The sequence below is a fragment of the Nyctereutes procyonoides genome, unplaced genomic scaffold, assembly GCF_905146905.1.
Source record: "Nyctereutes procyonoides isolate TBG_1078 unplaced genomic scaffold, NYPRO_anot_genome, whole genome shotgun sequence".
Lineage (NCBI taxonomy): Eukaryota > Metazoa > Chordata > Mammalia > Carnivora > Canidae > Nyctereutes > Nyctereutes procyonoides.
This window is the reverse complement of record NW_026575143.1, coordinates 2,550,887-2,564,855: the sequence shown is the minus strand read 5'-3', so window position 1 is coordinate 2,564,855 and position 13,969 is coordinate 2,550,887. Positions and strand designations below refer to the sequence as shown.

Here is a 13,969-nt window from a genome sequence, read left to right as displayed (position 1 = left end):
TGCCCTCTAAATTTAATAGTGGGATGACTATATTAACTGGGAAGACTCCACCTCTCATCTTGGTTTTGAGCCACAGGAACAAGTAAAACATGGTAGTGTTCTAACATACCAGAATTAAACTGCTAGTTCAAAAATAAGAGATTTCAACTGATTGGTGACATTATTCTAAAACCGTTTTTGCTTTATCAACTTAGAAGGACAGAGGTCCTTAACTATGTTGATAAGTTATACAAGAATGTAAACTTATTTTAACTATCGGAGATCAATGCATCACAAGACTATGAATCCTTAACTCTTTTATTTCCATGCATTTATACAGAAAACCTAAACCATTACATACTCATAAAAATTTATAACATCTTGGAATTGCCCAGTATAGGCAAGTTCTCATGGCCTCAAGAGAAGTAAATCAAGTTAATACTGATTAGCAAGTATACCTTCCTCCGTGCACCTTTTCTGAATATTTAAAATACAGGATGCTGCTTTATAAATGAAAATAAGATAGCATTTAGTCTGATATACACACATAAAAAAAGAGAATCTCTCAGATTTTCAAACAAACAGCTTAAAATTTTGATAGCAAGCTTAGGAAATGGGAACCTGAAAAGTAAAGCCAAAGATAATTCAAAGGACAAATTCATTCATTACACATTACTCTTTATGTGCATTGTATGTGAATATGATTTCATCTGAAGATATGTATATAAATCAAGGTCTTTCCTATGAGAAAAGTGTGGGCATTTGGCTACATTAAATACTGTTCGACATAGGAAAAAGCTTATTGAATCAATAACCATTTTTAAAGCAAAACTACATTCAAATTTGTCTCACAGCACTTATAATGTTAAAAAAAATGAAAACAGTTATAAATGTCCAACAATAAATAAGAGAATGATCAAATATACTCCACCATGAGTTATTCTGCATTCATTAAAAATATTTTTCAGGGGCACCTGGGTGCCTCAGTCAGTTAAGCACCTGACTCTTGATTTTGACTCAGATCATGATCTCAGGGCTGTGAGATTGAGCCCTGAGTCAGGCCCCACACTAGGCATAGAGCAGCCTGTTCAAGATTCTCCCTCTCCCTCTACAACATCCCCTACCTACACTAAAAAAATGTCTATATACTTTTTTCCAAGTAAAATTCACACCAGGGGAAATCCATATGATATGAAAAAAAGTAGAAATAATAAGGATGCAAGTATGTTGACATAGTACGACTCCAATTCTGTGTGGGTATATATACATGTGTGGCAGTATATGTATGCACATATTCATTAATATATTAATACTACTTTTTGCTGAATTTTATTATAAAAAATTTAATTTTGTCCTATTGTACTAGTTTCCCAAATTTTTACAATGATAGATATGTGTTATTTAAAAAGTCAGTGAAATGACTGACAGTGTGCATCACAGTCCTCTATTAGAGCTCTTACTCTGTTGAAGCTGGCAGGCTGAAGCCCATTTCCTAGACTTCTCCCGAGATAAGGATCTAAAGGTAAACAGCATTCTGCACATTTGGATACAACAGCCTGAAATTTTAATGATGGTTATGGAACAAGGAATTCTGCTGGGCTGTGGTTAGCGGCAAGCTTGGCTATGAAGATGATGGGAGTCTTGTAAGGTGTTTCTGGGTTCAGTTCCCGGCTTTACAAGTGCCATGAGGCAGGGTGAGCACACCTGGAGACAGGGTGCTAGCATCAAGTGGGCAGGTGCAGGGGGAAGAATCCCAGGTTACTTCTTTCCTGGGCAGATGTGTAGCACTGCATTGTTCAGAAAGTCCTGGAGGAGGTCCAGCCTACAGCCTGCTCTTCGAACTCTTCCAATCATTTTCTGAGACTCCAATTCTAAGTATTAAGTCCCCTTATATTTAAAATAGGCACTGTGGTTGCTTTGTGCAACTGAAACTGATTCACATATCCAAGATGTTGAAGGAATTGAAAAGAAAACCCTGATTACCTCAAGGACTTCTGACCCACTATCCTGAAACTACTGAAAACCTTTTTAAATAATGCATTTTTTTTAACTACCAACTTGACTTGTCTATCCACTTCTAAATATCCATGTAAATTAAATCTATTCTGAACACCAATTAACTATCATGAGGCTTATTCATAAATTGGATTCTGCTTCTCTGGATAATCTACTTAATGATCAAATATTCTAAAATTACAAGCCAATCTCAATGAGAAGATACTCCAGTGTGATTCCTCATCAAATACATAATGAAATCTTTCAGAAAAGTGAGACTTTAGTTAAATTCCTAATCAAAAAAATCAGAGATGACAATACACTGTTTTCTCCAGTAGATTCTTTTCTAGGTGCTCTATGTTTTTTTTCCCCTTAAATGAACTACTACAAAGGAGAGTTTATAGAAATGCAACAAGTTAAAAAATTTTTAAATAGGTGCTTCTACATAGAGGCAAAGGATAAAGCAAGCAGATATCAACCTATATTCACTTTAATATTAATATGTAATTAGTATAGTTCAACATTCTTTAATACACATGGTGCTCAATTACGGTCTGCATCGAAAAAAAATATTTATTAATTCATTCAATAGATGTTTACTGAGACTCTATAGATTCATCAGTGAAAATGACAAACAGAACTTAAAGCTCATTGAGAAAAAGGTTAGAGATATGACAAGATGGGATGATAAGGGTTCTACAGGAATTTACGACAAAGTGCACTGAGAAACAAATTGAAAGAGTGGACTAAAGTTTATTTTTTCAGACTAAATAAATTAGGTCATGGACTGAAACAAATTAGCTCAAAGAAAATTTTATTAAGACTAGGAAGGATACTTCCTTATATAGGAAGGAAAAATTATCAAGAGTAATTATCTTTTTTAAGATTTTATTTATTTATTCATGAGAGAGACAGAGAGGGAGGCAGAGACATAGACAGAAGGAGAAGCAGGCTCCCCACAAGGAGCCCCTTGAGGGACTCGATCCCAGGATCTCGGGGTCAGGACCTGAGCTGAAGGCAGATGCTCAACCACTGAGCCACTCAGGCATCCCTCAGAAGAGTAATTAGACTATGGATTCTACTTTCATCCTGAAAGACCTGTAATGCTATAATTTCTTTAATGTACCTCATAAGCCAATATGAATATTTGCTTACACATGTGTCAGGTAGCTTTGTGAGAACATACAAAAGGTAATAAGGGCATTGCCCCTGAAGAGAAACAGGGTGACTTGGAGACAAAGTGGGAGAGGACTTTACATGTATATATTTCATGTTGAAAGCTTTTATTTTTAATCCTAAGTATATTACCTTTTCAAAAAATGGATACGTAAATAAATATATGGCATGAATTTTGTCATAAAATGCAAAGCAATATAAAATAGGAATAAGCTCTGATGTAGAAGTTGCCAAGCACACAGACAAAGGGCTGTCGTAAAGATATGGTAGAAGCAAGGGGTCCAGTCAGCAGTTGACATTCATCATTGATACGAAGACACAGAACAGAAATGGTTACCTTTCTGTCACAGGTTTTAGGGCTGCCAGCAGTGTTTTGCTTCAGAAAGCCAGCTGTTGTTGACCAACGTGTGGGGTTCTTCCGTGAAGGCTCTTCAGAAGAAAAATTAGTGTCACTGATGGAAGTTGAAAGGCCAATTAAAGCTGGGTCACTGCTTCGTCGGACATGAAGAGGCATATCTATAAATACAAAAAAGCATTATAGTTTTTCAAAAGTAATGTCTGAAAATGACATGTTAGGATAAAGGTAGTGAAATCCAAAATCCAAAAGATGTGTGTTAATACTACAATGCTCTTACTATAAAAAAGACTTTCCTCTCCAATAATAAAACTGCTTCCAGATTCATCAAATCAAAAATGTCAGCATAGGGCAGCCCCGGTGGTACAGCGGTTTAGCGCCACCTGCAGCCCAGGGCGTGATCCTGGAGACCCTGGATCGAGTCCCACATCGGGCTCTCTGCGTGGAGCCTGCTTCTCCCTCTGCCTGTGTCTCTGCCCCTCTCTCTCTGTGTGTGTCTCTTATGAATAAATAAATAAAATCTTTAAAAAAAAAACGCTAGCAGAAAAGCAAAAAAAGGAGAGGAAAGAATAAAATAGTTCGGGCCAATAATAATACCACCTCTTGGATATGAGTTCTGTTGCTTTCCAATTACTGGGCAGTTAATTATTTAGTTGTTAAGGAACTCTGCACATTTCAGTTTGTGTGTGTGTGTGTGTGCGCGCGCATGCTCGCATGCATACACATGTGAGTGTGTATGTGTGCATCTGTGTGGAAGTCTGAAAGAAGCACTACTCACAAGAGATGCTCATCATGATCACAATAAAACAATCACATAAAAGTACATTTTAACCCCAAAATAAATTCAGGAACGATTTAATTTCATTGGATTTGCATAGACAAATTATCTTCCTATGCCTGCTTTTGAAAATTTTTCCCAGAAGAAATAATTGCATACAGGATGCATCTTTTTGATGGGAGATGATCACTGTGTTAATCTGTTAGTCTGAAACAGACAAAAATAACTAGCCTTTTACCTTTTGTATCTGTAACTCTTGAAATTGCAGATTGTAGGGGGAAAGGGGAGATTAAAAGGGAGATAAATCACAGCGAGGACTGCAGACCCTGTGGGCTGTCCCTTCTGGGTAGATGTGGGTGGGGCACTGCAGCGTGAAGGGCATCCCAGGAGATGTGATCCTAGGCAGCCCTTTCTGTCAGTTCTTCACACATTAAACTTTGTTTTCATCTCATTCCATTTTCATTTTAGTGATATCCTGGATATTTCACTCATACTACCTAGTAACCAAGTACCCTTATGCAATTTGAAAGTGCCTCATTACATTTCTCTCCACTGTCACATTCAGGAAGGTGATCTGAGTACCAGGCTGTTGAGGAAAGAATAGAACTCAATTTAAAAAAGTAAACAATGTGCTCTTTTTAAAAGAATGCCAAATGATACCATAATGATCTTGAAATCAAGGTTTTCTTGCAATTCAATGCACTGAATCGAAAAGAACTGAATCATCCCAGTGCACACCAGCAGCATCACTAGGTCCAAATACAAAGACCCCGTGCCACACAGCACTGGTCTACATTCACAGTGCCTGTGATTCAGACTCAGCAGTACCTCGCACTTGAGGGTGAAATTTGCATTTGTATTGTTTATAATTTCTTCTTGGTTTTATGGTTGCCTCAAAATTATAAGGAATCTTTATCCAGTTTCCACACACACACCTAAGTAAGCTTGTATTAGAACCACTGATTTAACTTGGAATGATCAGAGTCTCTTTTTTTCCTCTACATTAGTCACAACAGAGACTCATGAGAGTCACTTTGTAGATGAGTAAGCTGGGGCTCCGCAAGATGACATGAGGAGCTCAGGAATAATATGCTGGCGCCTGGGTCAGTGCTGACTCACTCACTACCCTAATCATGAAATTAGTGCTATTAATTAGCAATTCACCAGAAAGCAAATTCCATTTCTAGCTACTTGGAGATATAAATGGTATTCTCAACTTTGTAGAAGGAAAAATTTTTGTTGTTTTCTAAGTAGAATTATATATACTGAGAAATCATACACTGATTTTATCTAATTTAGCAAGATCTGATATTGGAGACATAAAGAAATATTACGTTATATATATAGATTTAAAAAGCCATCCCAATTTCAGAAATGTTAAAGAAAGAAAAACCTACTGGTTAAGCAGAAGTACAACGTATAACAACGTATAAGATAATAAAGTATGCCCCCAAAGGAGTCCAGCCTAGACCAGTGCTTCTCAAATTTTGATCTCAGGATAACTTAACTCTAAAATTTACTGAGGACCCCAAAGAGCTTTTGTTTGTGTGGGTTAGAGCTAAGGATATTTACCGAATTAGAAGTGGAAATGAAAACAATTTAAATATTTATTCCTTAATTCATTTTTAACTTAACAATAATAAACCCATTACATGTTAATGTAAACAGAATTTTAGAAAATTATATTTTACAAAACAAAGCATATTTAGTGGGAGAGTAGCATTGTTTTACATTTTGCTTGATAGACGACATTTGGATCTCATCCCTGCTTCTAATTTCAATGTGCTGCAACATGACAAGTATACAAAGAAAAAAAGAACTCCATAAATATTTAGCTAGAATAGTATTTTAATAATCTTTCCAGAACTGTAGATACTCTTCATTGATACCACACCAAATTTGACAAATGAGAGCTTCTCAAAGGTTTGCTGCAATATGGAATGTAAGCTTCTCATTCTTTGTACATTAAAATCTACTTGTCTTGCACTTTGAATCTTTTACTCATGAAAAAATTCTGTAGCATTAGCTATTTGGAATATATCATTGGCTTATACCGCTCTTAAAAAAGTTGATATATTTCTTCATATAAGAAAATCAAATATGTGAATATAACTACCCATTTCCTGAGAAAGAGTCATTAGGTGGTAGGAGGATTTATGTTTTCCAAAATTGAATATTCACTAGAAGGCTTGCATGTTTTCTTTGGCAATAAAAACTGTTATTTGCCATGTAGAACAATTCACTTCACTCATTTTCTAGAAACTCTGCCAGACACCAAAGTCTGAAGAACCACAGTTTTCTGTCCCTTTTCCAAAAAAAATTAAAAGAAAAAAAGAAAGAGTCAAAAATATATTGTTCCACTAAAAAAGGGCTGGCTCCACTTACAACGCAAACTAGTGCGTAGACATTTTTCTCAAGACAACCGCTGATCCTCAATATGCACAAGTACTTTATGCCTACCTACCATTTTAATCACACAAAATATTAAACTGCATACTCAAAGGTCAGTACTTAATAAAAACAATCATTTTTGCTGCTTTATCAAGGACAGCAGATGGAAATGGCTTGTGTTTTTAAGTGTGAATGTGTTGGGTAAAGAATACATTGGTGTCAATGTCCTGATTTGTGTCAAGAGGCCTGCATTTTACCCCCAGTACCTGAGCACTCTTGGTGCAGATTATCAACCCAGTGAAAAACACAACATATATTCTGGTAATACGATGAAAAATGCTCTTGCCCTAACAACCTCCTTGAAATGATGGTTCCCAAGGACCCACAGACCACACATTAAAAACCTCTGGTCTAGGGTAGCCCAGGTGGCCCAGCGTTTTAGCACCACCTTCAACCCAGGGTGTGAACCTGGAGACCCGGGATCGAGTCCCACATCGGGCTTCCTGCATTGAGCCTGCTTCTCCCTCTGCCTGTGTCTCTGCCTGCCTCTCTCTCTCTATGAATAAATAAATAAATTCTTTAAAAAAAACAACAACAACAAACCTCTGGTCTAGACTGGTGGGCAGTCTGGCATGTCGGTCCCCTCTTCAGGCCTAAATCTCCTAACCTATAAAAACAAAGACTGCACTCTTGGGGTCAGAAATTTTTCATGCTAAAAAAAAATTTGTGACTCTACATGTGTTTAAACACCCTATTAGTGACCACCTACCAAACCTCATCCTAACAGAACATATAACAATCTATAAAAAATGAAACAAAAAATATAAAAGTATTTCAAAGTAGTATCAAAAGCCACTATCAGGTGCCTCTAAACGGGTTAAAGTATTACAAGCAACATAGGAGAACGAAAATACACGAGTTGTAGGTAATGGTGTAGAAGTAGCCACAAATGGCATGTGGTCTTTAGACAAGTTGAACCTGATTCTAAAGGAGATCACTATAAACATCTGACCTTCTCAACAGAATGAATCATGAAACACAACTGCCTGGTCCATCTGACAGGTTTCCCATCTTTCACGGTCCTGATAAAACATACATTGTACAAAGAATGCAATTTTGTCTTGGCCTCAGAAGAATATAATACAAATACAGCTTTTTTTTTTAAGATTTTATTTATTTATTCATAGAGACACAGAGTGAGAATGAGAGGCAGAGACATAGGCAGAGGGAGAAGCAGGTTCCATGCAGAGAGCCTGACGTGAGACTCGATCCAGGGTCTCCAGGATCACGCCCCGGGCTGCAGGCGGCACTAAACCACTGCGCAACCGGGGCTGCCCCAAATACAGCTTCTTCCTCTATGGTTTGCAAATGGCCTATTTCACCATTCTAATAATCTGATGTAATCTGTGTTCTTTACAGTAATTAGAAATAATAGAAGCTTCTTGTTTAAGGTAATTTGGTCATTATTATTATAATTCCTCATGCTCAATTTTAGGAAAATCAATGCATTTACAAACATGATAATAAAACTTTCCTTGTAATCTTCTGATTTATTTAGTATATAGATTTCTAAGTATATCCTCTGAAATATTAAAAAGAAAATTCAAAGACGAGGATCTTCAATAATTAAGCTGCTGGCTGGAGCACAGAGGGACTGATGCGATGTCACTGGGTCCAGGACGATAGTGAAGACTGTTTGATGTGTGCATTCCTTTGAAGAGTGCAATAAACCCTCATCACAAGATTTCAAATTCTCTGTGTCACTAATGCACTGTAAATATTGATTTCCCTCTCTAGGTAAGGTCCCTTTTAAATAAGTGGAAAATGGCAAATCTAATAATGAATTAGAGCAAATACTAAAATGGCAGATACATACATTTTTAACTGTTAAATATCACACCCCTACTCCTAATCAGCTTTCCCATTCGCTTCTCTTCTTTCATTCTTCTAGTAATTTCTAAATTATTTAACCACTCAAGGCAATGAATAAACCTTTTCCAAGAAGATAGGCATAAGCCAGTGAGGTATTTAATCAAATCTAAAAATAATATGCAGTTACACATGTCCTATTAGAACTTACGATGCAAACAGCATAATTACTCTTCATGCAAAATGAAGACCATCTCCCCGATCTTCAGGGCAATTACACATTTTCTAAAGACATACCTCACAGTGAGAAGAACCTAGTTATTAACACATGCCATGAGGATAAAAACCTGTCATCAATATTGCGAAGTTGACCTTCCAATATATGTTTCCCTTTTTATAAAGGTACTTCTTGGTGTTCCACTGACTGAGGTGAAATCCTTGGAAGAAACATGTGGAAGGCAAAGCACAAGATAAGTTCTAAAACACAGTGAATAACTCACAAGGATATAAAATGAGTTTTATCATCCTGCTATTAACTCTCTTTTTATAAGTATAAGCAATAAGTAAAGAACACCATAGCTGGAAGGTGCCCTAGAAATAAAATGAAATATCACATTCATAGCTGAGTGCACGGAGGCCCAGAGAGGTAGAAGGCTGGGTCACAGGTCATCCTGCTCCTGGGTGACCCAGCTGTATCCAGAGTACCTGTTAATTGACTCCCTATTCTGTACAATTTGGAAATTAGCACACTGCCCTCCCAGAGAACTGAGGCATATCAAATCCACAACATGCTTACACTTACTTCACTGGAGAGAACAGGTGATTTGGGGGAAAGGCTGAGTTTAAAACACATTTCTATAGACAACAGGACATTTTCAATGGTCCCACTGCCTCTTAGACACTTAGAAGGAGGGAAAAGAACATCAATGTCATATGAATGTCGTGAAAGAAAAACCAACGAATTTTTCTGAGGCACATTACATTTGTAACATCAGAATTCTTATTCAGACTGATAATATAACCACTCTGATCTAAAATCCTCCAAATACTCCCATGAGTAAAAGTGGGAAAATCTGGATAGTTGGATTGTATCAATGTTCATATTGGTGTGATATAATACTACAGTTCTTCAAAACCTTACCATTGAGGGAAATATAAAAGAATCTCTCTGGGATGCCTGGGTGGCTCAGTGGGTGAGTGCCTACCTTTGGCTCAGGGTGTGATCCTGGGGTCTCGGGATTGAATGCCACATGGGGCTCCCTGCGAGGAGACTGCCTCTCCCTCTGCCTATGTCTCTGCCTCTTTATTCTCATGAATAAATAAATAAAATCTTAAAAATCTCTCTATATTACTTCTTACAACTGCATGTGATTCCACCATTATCCCAATTTAACAAAACAAAAACAAAAAACAAAAACAAAACAAAAAAAACCCCTTCCAAGAGTTAAACAGAAAATCCCAGGAGAGACATCTCAATGTCAAGGGCTGCAGCAATCAGGACATCAGGAATTCCTCTAGCACCATTTCCTAGACTCCTCTCCTTGCAGTGCCCACTGTGTACACAGTGGCCCGTCCAACGCCCGCATCTGCCTCCAGCCTATCTGCATGCCCTGTGTTCCGGTGGCCTAACTCCTCACCTCCATCAGATCCTGTGTTGGTGTCCCAGATGCAAATAGTTGGCTGATTCAGCAAGGGCTAACTGAGGAAAATCTAAGGGAAGGACTGTTGAGAAATATATGCAAAATGAAGGAAAAGCACCAGGGGCTCGGGTATCAGTGAGGCTTCTACCAGGGTGGGGCAAGGGGAGGAGAGTGGCTCTCAGTGCAGGGACACAGCTCCCAGCAAACCACGCTGGGCAGGAAAGGAGCCTGAGAGCAAGACCTGTCCACTGTCCCCCTGTGTGGCCTCAGCACCCCCTGCCAGACCCAGGCTCAAACTAGGGGCAGGGACCCTGAGTCCTGCCATCTGTTAGGTGGCCCTTACCGCGTGGCCAGGCTGCGCAGCCGGAGACACATGGGGGACTCCTCTGCCCCTTCTCCCTGCACCTTGCATTTCTAATGCTCCAGCCAGCTACATCACCAGAGGGCAAGGATGCACCCCGTCACTGGAGCTGCCCACATGCCTTTCCCCAACACACACACACACACACACACACACACACACGCACCCAAAGCAGGATGTACAATTGTTTTAAGTTGGTTAAAATGCATCAGTCAGGAACAAAAAACTTGCGAATGCTTAAAGATGTCATCCAGGGGATCATGTGTAGGGGGAGGGAAGAACGGTAATGGCGTGGAAGAAACAGGGGGTGGAGATAAAAAGCCTTTCACTTTTGCCTCTCTGCTTCCTGGAGGAGAGGGTAGGGCCAAGCCAGTCGTAAATAAACAGCTGCTTATAAAAATAGGCACTGGCTACTGAATCCTGTATATAAACGCTGAGTGTCCCCACATTCTTTGCTAAAGCATTACAGCTCAGAGAAGATGGCTAGTTATGCCAGAACCCTGAGCACTTGCCAGAAGCCCATCAGGGAGTGTAGGGCCAGCCCAAAGGGTAGAGAAAGCAAAGCTTCATAAGGGTGATCTTTTTCCTTTTATCTAACTTTGGTGTACCTTTTTTGTTTTGCGATGGCATGTATAATGTCTGGCAACTTCAACAAACCCGTATAAGCATCTATGAGACACTACTATTCTAGAGATTCTAAAAATTAATGACTACAGAGCCAAAGGTTTTAAAGAGTCATTTATTGTGGGGAAAAAAAAAAACAAAAACACTCCAAGTGAATCCCGCTTTGAACATTCAAAAGGCAACAAATACTCTAAGAGACCAGCACCTGCCCAGTGATAAAAAGATGTTAGTAGAGGAATAAAGTAAAGGTAAGAAGAGTGATACACAAGGTGCCCAGATGACAATAACCATAGGGAGAGCAGCTGGCACCAAAGACTTTGGGAGAATATCATGGAACATTTTTCTGGATTCCTTTTGTATGTTCAGAAAAATACCTCAATGAGCAATGAGGGGACTGGAGTTGACAGCAAGAGAATGAGCTAGAAAATGAAACAATGAGAGAAAGAAAAAGACCGCAAGAAGTGCAGCTTGGAGCACACAAGCAGGCAAGAGCGAGCTACTTTCCTTCAAACATGAACAAAATATTTAGAAATGATAAAAGAAGAAAAAGGTGGGGGGAGGGGGACTTCCATGTTATCATCACACATAATGTTCTCCCTCTCAGGACTGTGTGGAGTAGGATATGTGCCATCTATTTCCATATGTCCAACAGCCCCAACTAGAGGTTAAGGTCCATGAGGGATCTTGATAAGCAATCTTCTAGAAAAAAAGAGGTGGCTGCTCCATCTCTCCCTTCGTCTTCAACCCACTATTATTTAGCTCCTCCCACCAACTGGCCCACTAATACAGCTTTTGGCAAAGAGCACCATAAACCTCCTCTTTACCGATGCCTATTTTTGAGCAACACCCCCAGAGTGGGTCTCCAGGTGTGCGGCACAGACCTGGCCTCTGCCCTTCGGAGTCCACAGTTCCATGGAGAAGGCAGATTATCCAGCGTTTCATAGTGTGATTGTGGCACTTCAGGAGAGGAACAGAGCACTATCAACACACCCAAGAGGGGCACTTAATTTTAAGAACATCAGCAAAGACTTCAGGAGAGAAGGAACAGCTACATTCTCCCTATTGTCCTTTTAGATTCTCTTTGGACCTCCTCTTTTAGAAAGCCTCTGACCAATTCCTCATGAGTGAGGTGTTCCTCTTATGGCCTGACTGTTACTATTATTGTACTTGCCACACAATCATCAGAACTTTTAGGATCTGCCTCCCCGTTAGCACAGTGTCACATCCTTTCACAAACATTTGCTGAATCAACAAAGAAGTGGGGATGCCTGAGTGGCTCAGTGGCTGAGTGTCTGCCTTCGGCTCAGGGCGTGATCCCTGGGTCCTGGGACTGAGTCCTGCATCAGACTCCCTGAAGGGGGCCTGCTTCTCCCTCTGCCTGTGTCTCTGCCTCTTTCTCTCTGTCTCTCATTGATAAAATCTTAAAAACAACAACAACAAAGAAGTGAACACACAGGACATCAAGGCTTTTGGTTTGTCTGTTTTGTTGGAATGGTGGTGCTGATGTTTGGCCAGTGGGATAAAGAGAAAAAAAGAAGACATGGAGCCAGAGAAAACTGCAGAGGCAAAGGCCAGACACCTAAATTCTAGAGAATTAAAAGGACTACAAAGCATTCAGTATGGCTATAGAATTAAAGATGCGTCATGGGAAAGATAAAGCAAGGGAGATAGACCTAGATGAACCAACAAAGAGACCTCATTATGTTTAGAAATTATACCCTTACTTCCCAGCCCAGCAGAAAGCACTTAGGAAAAATTTGTTAAACTGTTATTGTATCTCTATCCTTTTCACTTTGACTGTCTTAAAATTTGTAAGGGCAATCTTTTTAGCAAAGAAGAAACAAATTTTGGATGGCCAGAGATTTAAAAAAAAAAAGTTTTTTGCTCAAACAGTTCAAAGAATTGCTGCTTCACATATTGGTAAAAAAAACTCTGCAGCTAGAAATTCCAACAACATATTGGGGGGGGGTTTGTTCGTTTTGCTTTATTATTAACTTTGATTATCCTTCGTGCAACGTTTATTCCCCTAAGAGAATATGTGAGTACAAGCAAATCTAAATTAATTCTTCACATAATTTCATACATGTATCTGTATCAAGTCCCTCCTATCATTTTACCAATCTAGGTCAACAATCATGTAATTAAATTTTGAAATTATCAACTTCATCTGACAAGTAATCTTTCAAAAATGGATGTTGATTATTGATTGCATTTAAGATGGTCTCTAAATGCCCTTCTCCTTGGATATTCGTCTTCTGTTATTTTATTAAGGATTCAAGTACCTCAAGAACTGTCAAGTTAACTTTGGATAAGCATTATTCTCCCATTCCTTTATTATTATAACCTTTATCCAAATACTATACAAAAGTGTCATATTTTCCCCCTCACTGGAGATTGGAGATTCACTCATTTCATTAGCCTGTTTTCTGTTACATAAGGATGCACACTTGAAGCCCCCCTATTTTACCACATTTTTATACTTATTTCACTAACACATTAACCATCAACTTCCTCACAAGGGCAATCTTTCTCTTAATTCTCAGGCATTAAACCTCCATTAGAGTCTCTACATTAAATTTCATCTCGAACTTGAATCTTCATGGTACTTACTAAAGATTACATAAGCATGTACCAAAGGTCACTAATTGAAGACAAGTATCTCTTGAGTTCCTCCTACTATTTCCCAGGCATTCTTTTAGTTGCTGGCAGCAGATAACCCCTCAATGATTTTACTTTTAGTGATAAGAGAAGAGCAATGGATAAACAGGTATAGATGATGTCACAAGACAGCACTACGAAGA

The 13,969-nt window shown here is 38.8% G+C and overlaps 1 protein-coding gene across 23 annotated transcripts in view; it reads right to left on the bottom strand.

Moving 5' to 3' along the window:
- Nucleotides 1-13,969, bottom strand: part of PARD3 (par-3 family cell polarity regulator) — a 651,879-nt gene that overhangs the window by 342,967 nt on the left and 294,943 nt on the right. For all 23 annotated transcript variants that reach the window (XM_055308634.1, XM_055308637.1, XM_055308641.1 and 20 more), the window contains one exon: nt 3,488-3,666. In XM_055308634.1, coding sequence (XP_055164609.1) covers nt 3,488-3,666 — 179 coding nt within the window. The remainder of the gene's footprint in view (nt 1-3,487; nt 3,667-13,969) is intronic.